This window comes from Clytia hemisphaerica, unplaced genomic scaffold, assembly GCF_902728285.1.
Source record: "Clytia hemisphaerica strain Z4C2 unplaced genomic scaffold, Clytia hemisphaerica genome assembly, whole genome shotgun sequence".
Taxonomy (NCBI): domain Eukaryota; kingdom Metazoa; phylum Cnidaria; class Hydrozoa; order Leptothecata; family Clytiidae; genus Clytia; species Clytia hemisphaerica.
In genome coordinates this window covers 432,260-444,777 of record NW_027103657.1, presented here as the reverse complement: position 1 = coordinate 444,777, position 12,518 = coordinate 432,260, and the positions used below count along the sequence as shown (strand labels likewise).

The following is a 12,518-nucleotide window of genomic DNA, read 5'->3' as shown; positions in this document are numbered from 1 at the left end:
TGTCTTTTATAAACTTATATGCAATAAAATCATAACTTAACCCTATTAGCCCCAAGCTTTTTTGACTTTGGTATCCCCAGGGGGGGTAGAATCTACCACCCTCGATTATTTTTGATCTAGAAGAGCTATGGTCATGAAATTTGGTACAGATGTTCTCCATCATAAAACAAATTTCCAGGAAGAAAAAAAAATTGATGACGTCATTCAAAAACCGATGACGTCATCACAAAATTTCCACTTGTCGGAAAAAAGCCCAAATATATGGTTTACTAAACTGTCTATTACAATCGAACCAATAAAGATATTTAGATTCTGTTTAAAGATTCAGAAAGATAAAAGGTTGTTCTTTAACATAATTGCCGGTTTTGAGATTTCCACGAAGACTTTTTCTTAAAATCTATGCTGAAGATGAGTAAAATTTTCAAAATTTGATGACGTCATAAATGATGACGTCATCATTTTCAAATTTTTTTTTTCAATTTTTCAAATTTATATTGTCAATGCCTATCACGTGTCAAAATTTGAAAATGATTGAATAAATGGTTCAAAAGTTATCAGCACTTTAAAATTTTGAGTTTTAAGCGGTTTTAGCTGGGTTTTATGTCATGTTTCACAATAAAGCCATAAAACCTGATCTGAGCAACCTATGACCCTAAAACTTTGCACAAGTACTCTTAATAAGATTTTGTTAAAAGTCAGAAAGTTTCAAGTCGTTTAAAAAATTTTTCTCAGAGATATTCACAAAAGAACTCCAGCGTGGTAGATTCTACCCCCCCTGGGGCTAATAGGGTTAAAATATGGATTGGAATAATTTTTTTCATCTTTTCACCTTCTGATGGGTATATACACGCTCCTTCTCATTGTTCTATCTGTCTTTGTTTTTTAAGTCTAGTTGAATCTGTTTTTTTTTACTACAAAAACAAGGTTCAACTATTTTATATTATCATTCTGTTGTGCTTGAGGAATAGAGGATTTCAAAAATTGCAGTTTTTTGTTTGGGAAAAAGAAAAAAAAAGTTCTAATTATAGCTACCGACCGACGGACCCATTTTTTATAAGACTTTTAGGCAGATACTTTATAGTCTATTGAATACCGTGAGATCGGGTAACTTGCATCAGTGGAGGCTAACATGCATAGCCCTTAAATGAATGACATGGCTGGTCATTAAAATACAAAGTTAAATCAAAACAAAAATGGTAGAGTAGAGCTGCGAGCGGAGCTGCGTATTTCATTTGTTTTGAAATTTTAATGACCAGCCAGGTCATTCATTTCAGGGCTATGCATGTTAGCCTCCACTGATGCAAGTTACCTGATCTCACGGTAACAAATTACTACAGTATTATAATTACTTGCCCTCAGCCATAGTATACGTATACAGTACAAGTGGGATAAATTATTTTGTCTCTTGGTAACAGCTCTGTTGTAAAGAAAAATCAATTAGTTGACTTTTTTAATAAAAAATTTATGCTGTGGTAATTTGTCATTGTAAAAAGACCGCCATGATATCGTGTAAACAACTATATATAGTCGTTTTAGCGAATGCGACTGTCTGAATAACAAATTACTACAACATACATCACTTGCTGTCAGCCAGTATTGGCCAGTACAAGACAAGGGGGATGAATTATTTTGTCTGTAGGTAACAGCTGTGTTGTAAAAGAATAATTGAATTAGATGGCGTTATCAAATAAGAAATTTATTAATTAGTTTAATTAATTTAATTTAATTAGTTCAATATTAGACTGATGTGATGTGCCAAAACGACTATAACAGAACACATTGAACATAAACTTTACAAGAATTTTTCTATATTATCTATATTTTTTGTTGAGTCAAAATTGAATCAGGGGTGTGAGCTAAAAAAATTATAATTGCAGTTAAATTAAATTAATCCTCAAAATATATTTCGAAACTGGCGGAAGAAATTTTCTTCCCAAAATGTGAAAGTCAGCTATTTTCTAAAAACGGTCAGCTATAATTTTAAAGGCCAGTCTCTCTCTCAACTCAGGCACAAATAAAATAAGCAATTAGCAATTGTATGTTCACATCAGTCTTACTGCCGATATATAAATGGAATTGTAAATACTCCAAAATTAAGTTCATAAAACTCAATTTGAAAAAGCTTCTTTTGTCTAAATTTTTAATCATTCAAAAAGGAGAAAGTAGGCCTATTTTGACCATAATTTAGCTGATTTTATCTTAATTGTACAAACCTTTGGAGCTCCCCCTCAATAACTCCACCAGGCTTTCATCTATTTTACCTATTTTTTTACTAATTAGCATCAAACCCAACTTTAAGGCTCAAGAGAAACTCAATCTAAATATACAAAATGGCCCCAGCTAAAAGTGCTTAGAAAAATCCCTGATAGTATATATAATTTTGTATTACAGATTGATAATTTTTTTGATTAAAAACAGTTGATTTTACTTTTTTGTTCATTAATTTGCAACTTGTTTCTTTTGGTTTATCTATAGTTTTGTATATAGAACCTGACCTGCTTTACCAAATGAATCAATGATAATAATAATCAGAATTTTTATTAGTCCTGGAAAAAGATTAGCCCAAAAGTAGCCTGACTTTTACTTTTCAACAAAGAATGTTGAACAAGTGAGTGTTGAACAACAAGCAGCTAAACAACCCTATTCTCAATGGTAACAGTAAACGTAAGAGAAGAGTAATGGAAATGTCGAAGAAAGAACAGAAGGTATTTATTACAAATAGTGATTGTATTCCTTTATGATATCGTCTGTTAGTAGTATACTTCGTAGTACAGATAGTTCGAGACTCACGGAAATTAATCATCTAATTTTTTTTGTGGAAATTATACTGTTGCTAACACAATTGTTTGCTTAGGAAAACACTACAGAAAGAGCTAAATGTAGTTTTGATTTTAAGATTTCTTTTCTTGCTTTTCCAAATAATTCAGGAGAAAATAGAAAGTGGAAGAATTAAAAAGCATTGATGAAATTTTCAAACAAATTGGAGAACAGTTATCTTCTCGCTTTGGGGTAAAAAATTGATTTAAAAAAAGAGTTTATATATCGTTTAATGGAAGGTCTGAACTCTGAGGATTCTTGAAAACTTTCAGAACATTGAGATTGATATAGCAGTTTGAAATTTAATTATAAATTCATTACGATCCCCGTGTTTCATGGGTTACCTTTCTCACTTTTAAAACATTGTTCGTCAACAATTATTTAACTAAGTGCAAATATTAATATGCGGAAATCTTTTTAGGTAACCTTGAATATCAAAATACCTGACCTACAAAATGATACACAAGAGGTGATATTTTAATTTTAATTCTAAGTTTTACGCTTTATTGGGGTTATCAATCATTCTGAACAAACTTTTATGCCTTATTGGGGTTATCAATCATTTTGAATCATTGGGTTATAAATCCCAGTTTAAACGACTAAATAAACTTCATGAAATTATACATTTTTGATATTGAATGGAATTTTTTCAGCCTACATCTGATGTCGAAAGAAGTGAAAATGATATTTCTGACAAGGTAGAATATGACCAACAACAAGAGGTAATTATGACTCAATCTTATTCCAGTTAGTGTAAGCATCGTGTCAGAGCTTTGAAGTGCTATTTGATATTTAAAGAGAGAGATAGGGTGTTGCTACAATTCACTAAAAGCTCAAAGTTTCTTAATTAACATAATCCCTGACGAGTGTTCTGCTTTTTATTTTAGAATGAAAAACCTAGGAGTAAACGCTTCAAGTGGAACGTTGAAGAAGTGCCAATAGAAGAGCAGCAGAAAAAGAAGATCGAAAGGCTGCAACAAGTCAATAGAGAGCAAACACACACTATCAACGTTTTACGAGAGAAGAACGCGTCACTTTGTCTAACAAGTGCGAGCTACACCCACCAAAAAATGGTTGATCAACTTGGGCAAACTCGTTCGGCATCGTTAGTAGATGCATCTTTATTTTCTAATTCTTTCCATACTGGAGATTCCGTATTGCAGAAGCAAGAACCCGTATTTCTCGGTGAAAATGAATTTAAGGGGTTAAGAACTACAAATTTGCCCTCCGGATCTTTTTCTGACGTCAAACAATATTTCTTTTCTGGTGATGATGATGAGACGGTGGCTGTCAAATGCATGAGAACTGATATTTTTGGCTATCAAGTACTCGCAGTTTTAAGCCATGAACACCGACTTTTGGCCTTTGCTGGTCGACATAAAAACATTGTTCGTACAATGGGTTTGGTACGCATCGGGGGAGCTTTGTCTCATGTTATGTACTATCAAGATGGGACAAGGCTCGATCTTATGATTCAAAAGTTCACATTAAGAACGTTTTTCATTTTTAAAGAGTTAACAATTTAGTTCCAGAAAACATTATTTTGAAAGATTGGGAGCCTGTTATTGTTGGATTTTCATTTGCCTGCCGTTCGGAAAGTGTTAAACCGAAAGTTTCTAAATTTTTGATGAGCAAATTCCCCGAGCAGAAACATTTTGCTCCTGAGATATTTACCGGCTCGCCAGTCAGCTTTTCGACTGACGTATATGCATTTGGTGTTTTGGTTGAAAGAATTCTGCGAGCCACGCGTGATTTCAAGTTGGATGACATACTCAAATCAAGAATTGATTGTTTTGCTACTGCTGGTTGTCAGTCAATTTTTGATTATAGGGAACGAGCAGATACTCTCTTGGAAAGAGTCAGGGCTATGTTTGCCTACTAGTTCCAGAACAAATAAACTGGATCCTAATATTCCTTTTTTTATTTCACTCTGATTTTGTACCCTGAGTATCAGAGGCCGAGTTTTCAAAGAAAATATCAACCTCTGACGACCAAGTGTAAAAATGTTATTGCGCATGTGTCAATCTAGTCACTGTAAAAAGAATCAACGACGAAGAGCAAATATTGCCATGTTAATGTTTAGCAGACTGTATCAGTATACATGTTCACTATTGACGAATTCCCCAGAAACCTCCAAGTGTACCAATTGAAATGAAATTCTTTCAAAAGAAATCTTTTACATGATTCCCAAGTGTATAACAGTAATACTAAACTATTTAATTATGGTAATGTTACTTCAATGGAATCGAAATAATAGACATATCTTTATGTTATGATTCTCTATCGCTGACACTTTTTTAAAAGCGTTGATGACTTTTTTGAGTTGTATTTTCAACGACGCGAATAAAAATATCGACTTAATCAAGATCTTGGATTTTCGTCATGGTTACTTTTCTTTGCGTTGATTGCGCGCTGAATAAAATTGGGATTGGTCGTCACAGGTCGATATATGATTTCGGCATGTGATTTTCACGGTACTGATTTTGGGTTCAGGGCTTAGGTTTTTAGAATTCAAAAAGTTTGGGTTTTTTTACTCTATTATAGCCTTATATTATAATACCTAGGGTTTCAATGCTTGCTTAAGTTGTTTCAGTTTTTTGCCATTTTCAGGGCTGAGCCCTTTTGTTACACAGTTGCTTTAAACAGGGAGTATAGTGAGAAAACATAATGTTTACTTATTCTTTCAAGAAGTTGTTATTTCTAGATTTAGATATTAGATATTTATATATGCCTGTCAATATATCTCTACTGAAAGAAAAGCCAATGTTAAGTTGTAGTGTAAACCTGTCAACCCAAACAACACAAGGGAGGTTACATTTTAACAGGGTCAAATGCATTCGGTTAGCTTTTTGATACAATGCCTTCACACAAGTGGCGTCATTCGACCTCGCTAAAATCGAACTCGATCCTGGTCGCTAGTTTCTAACGCAATGGTTCTTAAAAGTATCCGATCTTGTGGATCTTCTATAAAGTCTTAGAGCCTTACATGTTGAATTCATCTTTGAAATAACCTCGATATGCGTGAAATCTTTATTATCATAATTTTTATTATTATCGCATCATAGAAGCATTGATTGTACGTATATTTAGAGCGAACGAAACTACTTTTGAGTATGAAAAAATTTAAACTTATAATAGCTTTTAATAAATTTTAATAATTTCAATGTTCATTGTTCAATTTTAGTAGGTATTAGTAAAATAAAATAAAATGTCGAAACGGATAAGGTCAACAATGTCCAAAACACTGGAGCTCAACTCTTTACAAACTTCTTATGGTAAGGATCATTACGAAGCAAAGCAAATGGTTTTAAAAGCAGTTGAAGAGACTGGTCTCTCTGAAAAACAAGTAAAGGTATAAATAAATCTCATTCGTAATTTTACAGTACGTCTTACTTTCAAGAGTAATGGGACTGGATTAGCAACCGATTAGGTGTGTCACTTGGTCATCAAGTTTTTATATACACTTATTACTTCCAATGTTTAGTTATCGGTTTCTAGATAATATTTATAACTTCATTTGTACAAGCTAGTGAAGAAAATCAAGTGTAATATTCTCATAAAAATTCAATTTCTCAAAAGGATTGGATAAATAATCAAAATAAACCCCCCAAAGTCTCGAAGACAGAGAAGATCTACACCAAAAAACCGAGGGGATGCGATTTGTTCAAAAGAAAGTACTTCGAAAACTTAAAAGGTTTGCTTCGGATATTAATTTATTTGATGCACAAGAGTTCACGTATCGCTGAGTGCCTATGAGTGGATGTTGCATGATATGTTCCCCTATTTATCCATTCTATAAAACTCTAGGAAAAAGTCGCTTTGAATATGAATTTCTTTTCTTTTTTGGTCCAAGGTACTGTATATGATCCAAAGATTGCCATGAAAAAAGCAAATGAGAAATGGGGACAACTCTCAGATATTGAGAAAAAGTCATACGAAGAAGAAGCTGCATCAATCGTTGTTGCGGGATTTGATGACATGCCAGTAGAAGAGCAAAAAGTCAACGAGATCAGGAAAAAAATGAATATAATGGTATGTAAAAATAAATTTCAAAATATTTTTCTTATAAAATTCGTTCAATGCTCCGTGGAGGAAGAAATAAGTAATAAACAGTAATAAACACTAATCATCAGATTCATGGTCAAAACCATGGAGTGGGGTAGCTCATATAAGCTTTTTAAATCCGATCATTGTTTTCCATAGTATATTTATCATTCTTCTAATTTAGTACGATGGTATTATTTCAGCCGAGTTGTAGGAATTTATCTCCTCTCATTATGTTACGAGTCCATATTTACAAATATAACAATTTTCTGATTTTATCTACGGTTAAATTTTATATAAAACCATCTTTTTTTGCAACTCAGTGCCAAGAGCTTGAAAGTTATGGAGTGGAGATACTCGTTATGGATTATGACCTCAATGATGAAAGGGCTATGAAAGAGGGAGTTAATTCATTCGGAAGTAACAGATCTGCCGACTTCCTCGAGGCTAATGACTGATTGGAATGGAGATTTGCTCAATTTATGGACGGTGAGTGTGGGCACTTATTTATAAGAACTATTAAAAATCTTGTTACTATAAAACAATAAATCTCTTTGAACAACAAAATTTGGTATGTATCTCTATAACGCTGCAATGTGAATATGCTCATTCTTTTATTGCAGAAGTAACATCTAAAGCTGTCCAGATAATGCAAGAACCTTTCCCAAAAGAAAGGAAACAAGTTGCAGACATGTTAAACAGTAAAATTCGTATGTCGTTTTTATTTTGTTCGTTAATTTTGAAAATAAAACGACGGAACAAGATATAGTATTTTTACTTTGAAAGCCCTTATAACCCATGGAATGCTTAGAATTAAAATTTTCTTATTTTTTTTTCATGAGTAAGTATAAGCTTTTCAAATTCATTTGTATGACTCGTACTTCTTTTTCTCTTTAAACTGGTTTAGGCGTAATGAAAATAGGAAGAACGACGGTGCCTTACAAAGCTATCGCTGATGGGATTGTGGAAGTGCATGGGCTACCTGAAGGCTTCCAATTTAGAAACCCAACTTTGTTATCGAAGTCGGAATTGACGACAATAAAGGACAATATTGATAACATATCTTTCGTGTGTACGTTAAAATTTTAAATTTTTGTTTCTTTTACCACATTTCCAGAGCTTTTTGTGGATTTAATTAAAATCGTTTTTAGTAATCAAAATTCCAAGAGATTCGAGATGACCATTAGAACCTCATTTTGCTTCTTGCCGACCTTTGCATGTACCCTTATTCTTAAAATCAGCAACCATTTTTTAAGGATATTTTTTATTGTGTTCTTAACTTTTTCCAGTTCCCAAACCGAGCTGTCAAACTGAAGACTTGACCGAAAGCAACGCTGTAAATGAGACACTACACGTAAACAAATCTATCAGTCAGCAAAGTGAGAATGGAGAAAATCTTTTTGATGAAAGGATGGAAGACGTATGTAAAAGGTTGTTGCCTGACGATTACGTACCAAATTCAACCAATCATAGAATTACGCTAAGACAGCTGATTGAGAAGGGTGAAGGGTACGTTGAGGAGATAAGAGACCACGACGAAACTGGTGCTTTTTATTTAGTCAAATGGATCGGCTACAAAGAACCCACGTGGACGAAAGGTGAGGGTATACCGTCTGTAGACTTGAAACCCTACAAAGAGCGTGCCAACATCATATAAAGATCGCATTTACAGATTTTTATGTAGTCGTTTTTATATAGTGGTTGCTTTACAGTAATCCAACGGTGGGTCAGTACTAAAATCCAGACGTCATGACGGTTAGTGACGTGGTCGTAAAAAAACAAAATAGTTGGCATCCTTATAACATTTTTCGAAAAATATATATCACGCATTCGATATCACAGGTCGTTCGTTTGTGCGTAGTCTTGTTCGCGCCTAGTCTTTTTCATTTATCTGAGAATACCATTGGAAAATGACTGGATCTTGAAAGATTTTATAAAGTTTTTTTCTGAAATCGTAATATATAAGTGTCGATTTTAATATGATATTTCATTCTTGTATATTTTTATATGACGAGTATAATCAGGGATCTGAGTTTGTTTGAGGGCGTAAAGTCAGTTAGCGTCATCATTTTTCGTGTAGCTCTATTATTACTATCATATGTCCTAACATTGTATGTATATATTTTAAAGAAATGTAGCTTTTGTATTTTCCTATATATATTTTCTTCTTGTTTAAAAAGATGAAGAACAAAATACAATATCAAAATAATGATATGTCTCAGAGGTTTACCAATGTAAATGAATTTTTAAATAGCACCAAATTCTTTCCCATAAAAAGGAGGCGAATATTTGATTAGTTGTTTAACGGGCCCAGCCGACCCTAAAATTTGGAAAATAAAAATAAAATCAATTTTGGACCATTTATTATGATAGTTGCCGATTGCTGTTTTCTTTGATTTTGGTAGCTTCTTAAAATTTTCAAACTTTTCATGCTCCATTTGTTCATTTTGTTTTATCAATCATTATTTTTGTCACTCCCATTTTTGTTAATAGCATTTTCGTCAAGATTTACCAATTTTTGGTACTTTTTGACGTACTTTCATGAACGAAATCTGACCTTTTTTCTTTCTTTTTTTGCCGACAGTTTTTGTCAGTCACCCATCCTTTTGAGAAGCTTTGGCCCGTAAAACAACAAATTAATTTGGTCTCGCCTGAGAAATAAACGATATATGTACCCAAAATGAATCAGTGCAAAAAACCCCCAAAACAAATTTTTTATTTTAAATCATACTATTGATGCCTTATTTGGTCCCCCCCCCCTTTAGAAAAATAAGCACGCTTTTTTTCTACAAGAACTAGTAAACTTTGGCCCAGCCTCGGCTATTCTATTCCTATTCCTTACTTGAGGAATGTTCTTTTAAGACATTTTTAAAATGCTTACTTTCTCACTTAAGTGATTAAAAAGGCTTATTAAAACCAGCATTTCCGATAACTGAGCCTATCGACATGATCTTAGAATTTGTCTAAACGTTTCCGTCAAAATTGAGTGTAATGTTCTTATAGAATTATTAATTTTTGTTTGAATCGTTTTTATAGCGCCCTCTTGGTAACAGAAAAAAGTTAATTTGATAATTAATCACCGTTCTGTACGTGGAATAAAAAACACTAGCCAGACGTATACTTAGGGGAAAATAAGGCTGGACTTGTCCTACCAGACGCGATGTACCTATGGAAATTTCAAAACTCATTGCCGTATAGTAGAGTACTACGAACGATAAACTCTAGTACAGAGTAGTGCTAGTGCTGGGTATGTGAAAGCGATAAAGGTTTACCGTGAAAAGCACAGGTCGAAATCATATATCGACGCTGTGCCGACGAATCGAGATTCTATTCAGCGCGCAATCAACGAAGACAAAAGTAACCATGACGCAGTAAGCCATCAAGCCATCAAGCCAGTAAGCCATCAAGCCAGTAAGCCAGTAAGCCATCAAGCCAAGCCATCAAGCCAGTAAGCCATCAAGCCATCAAGCTAGTAAGCCATCAAGCCATCAAGCCATTAAGCCATCAAGCCAGTAAGCCATCAAGCCAGTAAGCCAGTAAGCCATCAAGCTAGTAAGCCAGTAAGCCATCAAGCCAATGTAAGCCATCAAGCTAGTAAGTCATCAAGCCAGTAAGCCATCAAGCCAGTAAGCTATCAAGCCAGTAAGGTAACAGTTTAACAATTTAAAAGCTTTCACAGACCCGGTAGGATTTTTTCAGCCAGTGGAGTTAGAAAATCGAAAAGGGTTATTTAGGTTTGTACTTTTAAGATGTGACAGGATCTGCTCTTTATTAGTAGTACATTATTATTACGGATATGACGAATTTCCAGAGTGATTTTTTCCTTGCGTTAAACGCTTATACTACCTTGCTTCAGTGTATATATTTTTGTGGTTACTAAATTCTAGCGTGTACTTTAATTTTTAAGAGTTTTTAATGAAAATTTAGCGAAATTTAGTACTGTTTAAATTTTTCAAAAATACAATTTGCGAAATTAAATACACTCGAAAATTCAAAAAGACCGAAAATCGTGAATTTTCGAAAATAGAAAAGAGAATAGTTTTTTTATCAAGGGATCAGTGATATTTTGTTATGTCTTTACTTTGTTATATCCTAATTCGCTTCGCTCAAACGGATATAACTTATTTTCTTTTTGAACAAACTAGGGAATCAAAGTATTCAATATGGATTGCCGTGTATTTCGAAAGCACTGAACACGAGTAATTATAAGTGACTAGAAATAATAGAGTATACAAATAACTAGTATATTGGAAGCAAAACCTTTCCTGATATAAAGAGAAATCAAATGTCTGTAAAATTTTTACAATCCTACAGGCGTCGTTAGCTGAATAGATCTTTTTGCTAATAGACCGTCTTCACCCCGGATGAAAAACCTGTCTCTCCACGTAGGCGAAAGTAGGAGTTCTCATTTTGAGCTATTTTGACAGGGGAAAACCGTAAGTTTGCTAACGCCCTGTTAAATATTCCTATTCAAATAGTACAAGTGTTTTAACTGAAGAAAAATATAACATGTTAAATATTTTGCTGATTATCAGAAGCTACTTTCGTTTAAGACTAGAGATTAGGGTGTGTCAGTGAACTAATACACGCACTGATAATCTAATTTTTTGTTGGTCATTTATCTTGTATGAGGATACGGTTCACTGATTTGATACGATGAAAATTAGCTGTTAAGGTACCTCTGGGAATTATATATATATCTATAAATCAATATAACTTATATCCATATGGGACTACTGTATTGAGAAATCGTGAGATCATATAGTTATTAAGGTTCCTTGGAGAATATATATTATTATCTGTTAGCCATAAGGCTTCTATTCATACGGGAGTAATGTTGGAGAGAATTAGCTAAAATATTTGTAACTATTCCCTAGTGTATTCATAAAAGAAAATACATTTTTAACCCTTTTCTTTAAAAATATTCAATTCAGTGAATCTCGAAATTTAATACACGCAAATAAGCTCTTAAGGGATACAAATAAGAAAATATTTATTTACTTCACTAAAAGATACACCATATACCGCAAAAAAAAATTTTTCATTGCAATTCTTAAACATTCAGACTCAATGATACGAACAGAAAATGTATAACGTGCCACAGTTTTGTGTGCTACATCAAGTAGAAATTTATATTTTGTACGTGGCAAATATCAAACACTCACTATGGTCAGAGTCTTTAAGGTACACCCAACGGTCTTAGGAATAACTGCCTGAATAACTAGAAGCTACTTTTGTACCCACCCAAAGTGTTGTTCTTTTACCGTTGTAAAGTGATAATAAGCAATGGCAATATGTTTTCCAGGAACACTAATTTTCTCCCAGAACAGATACTCTCGGGTACCAAATAGCCGTCCCCCCCGGCTAATTAATTTTTCGAAAATTTTCCACCAAGGACATTTTTATTCCAACCCCCGCTTATTAAGTTTTGAGATTTTTTCAAACTCCTCCCCCTGTTCATTCCAATCCCCCGGCTATAAGGTACCCGAGAGTACATGTTTTCCAGGAACACTAATTTTCGGCCGGAACATATATATTTTCCCAGGAGCGGGTTATGAAAATAACAGTTCATATTTCCATTGAAAAAAGGCCTCCCGAACAGTTATTTTGTATTTCCTAGCCGTTGGCGGCTCTTGTAAAAAAACATACGAGGCCTT

At 33.6% G+C, this 12,518-nt stretch overlaps 2 protein-coding genes and 1 long non-coding RNA gene across 4 annotated transcripts in view; all 3 read left to right on the top strand.

The window, feature by feature from the left end:
- Positions 1–4,997, top strand: part of LOC136803215 (PHD finger protein 6-like) — a 45,756-nt gene extending 40,759 nt beyond the window's left edge. Inside the window, exons 2-4 of one of the 2 annotated variants that reach the window (XM_067059945.1) lie at positions 3,239–3,286; positions 3,471–3,539; positions 3,705–4,997. In XM_067059945.1, the coding sequence (XP_066916046.1) occupies positions 3,239–3,286; positions 3,471–3,539; positions 3,705–4,343 (756 nt within the window). In that variant the 3' untranslated portion in view covers positions 4,344–4,997. The remainder of the gene's footprint in view (positions 1–3,238; positions 3,287–3,470; positions 3,540–3,704) is intronic. The other variant, XM_067059946.1, reaches the window with a different exon arrangement.
- LOC136803270 (uncharacterized) overlaps positions 1–5,588 on the top strand; it is a 225,700-nt gene extending 220,112 nt beyond the window's left edge. Inside the window, exon 3 of the long non-coding RNA XR_010846121.1 lies at positions 5,578–5,588. This is a non-coding gene — a long non-coding RNA (uncharacterized lncRNA). The remainder of the gene's footprint in view (positions 1–5,577) is intronic.
- Positions 5,589–5,997: 409 nt separating this feature from the next.
- On the top strand, positions 5,998–9,044 carry LOC136803212 (uncharacterized). The gene is made up of 7 exons (XM_067059944.1): positions 5,998–6,169; positions 6,397–6,511; positions 6,671–6,849; positions 7,185–7,350; positions 7,485–7,571; positions 7,769–7,933; positions 8,151–9,044. Exons 4-7 carry the CDS (start codon positions 7,344–7,346, stop codon positions 8,516–8,518), a joined length of 627 nt encoding a protein of 208 aa, XP_066916045.1. The 5' UTR covers positions 5,998–6,169; positions 6,397–6,511; positions 6,671–6,849; positions 7,185–7,343; the 3' UTR covers positions 8,519–9,044.
- Positions 9,045–12,518: the final 3,474 nt, after the last annotated feature.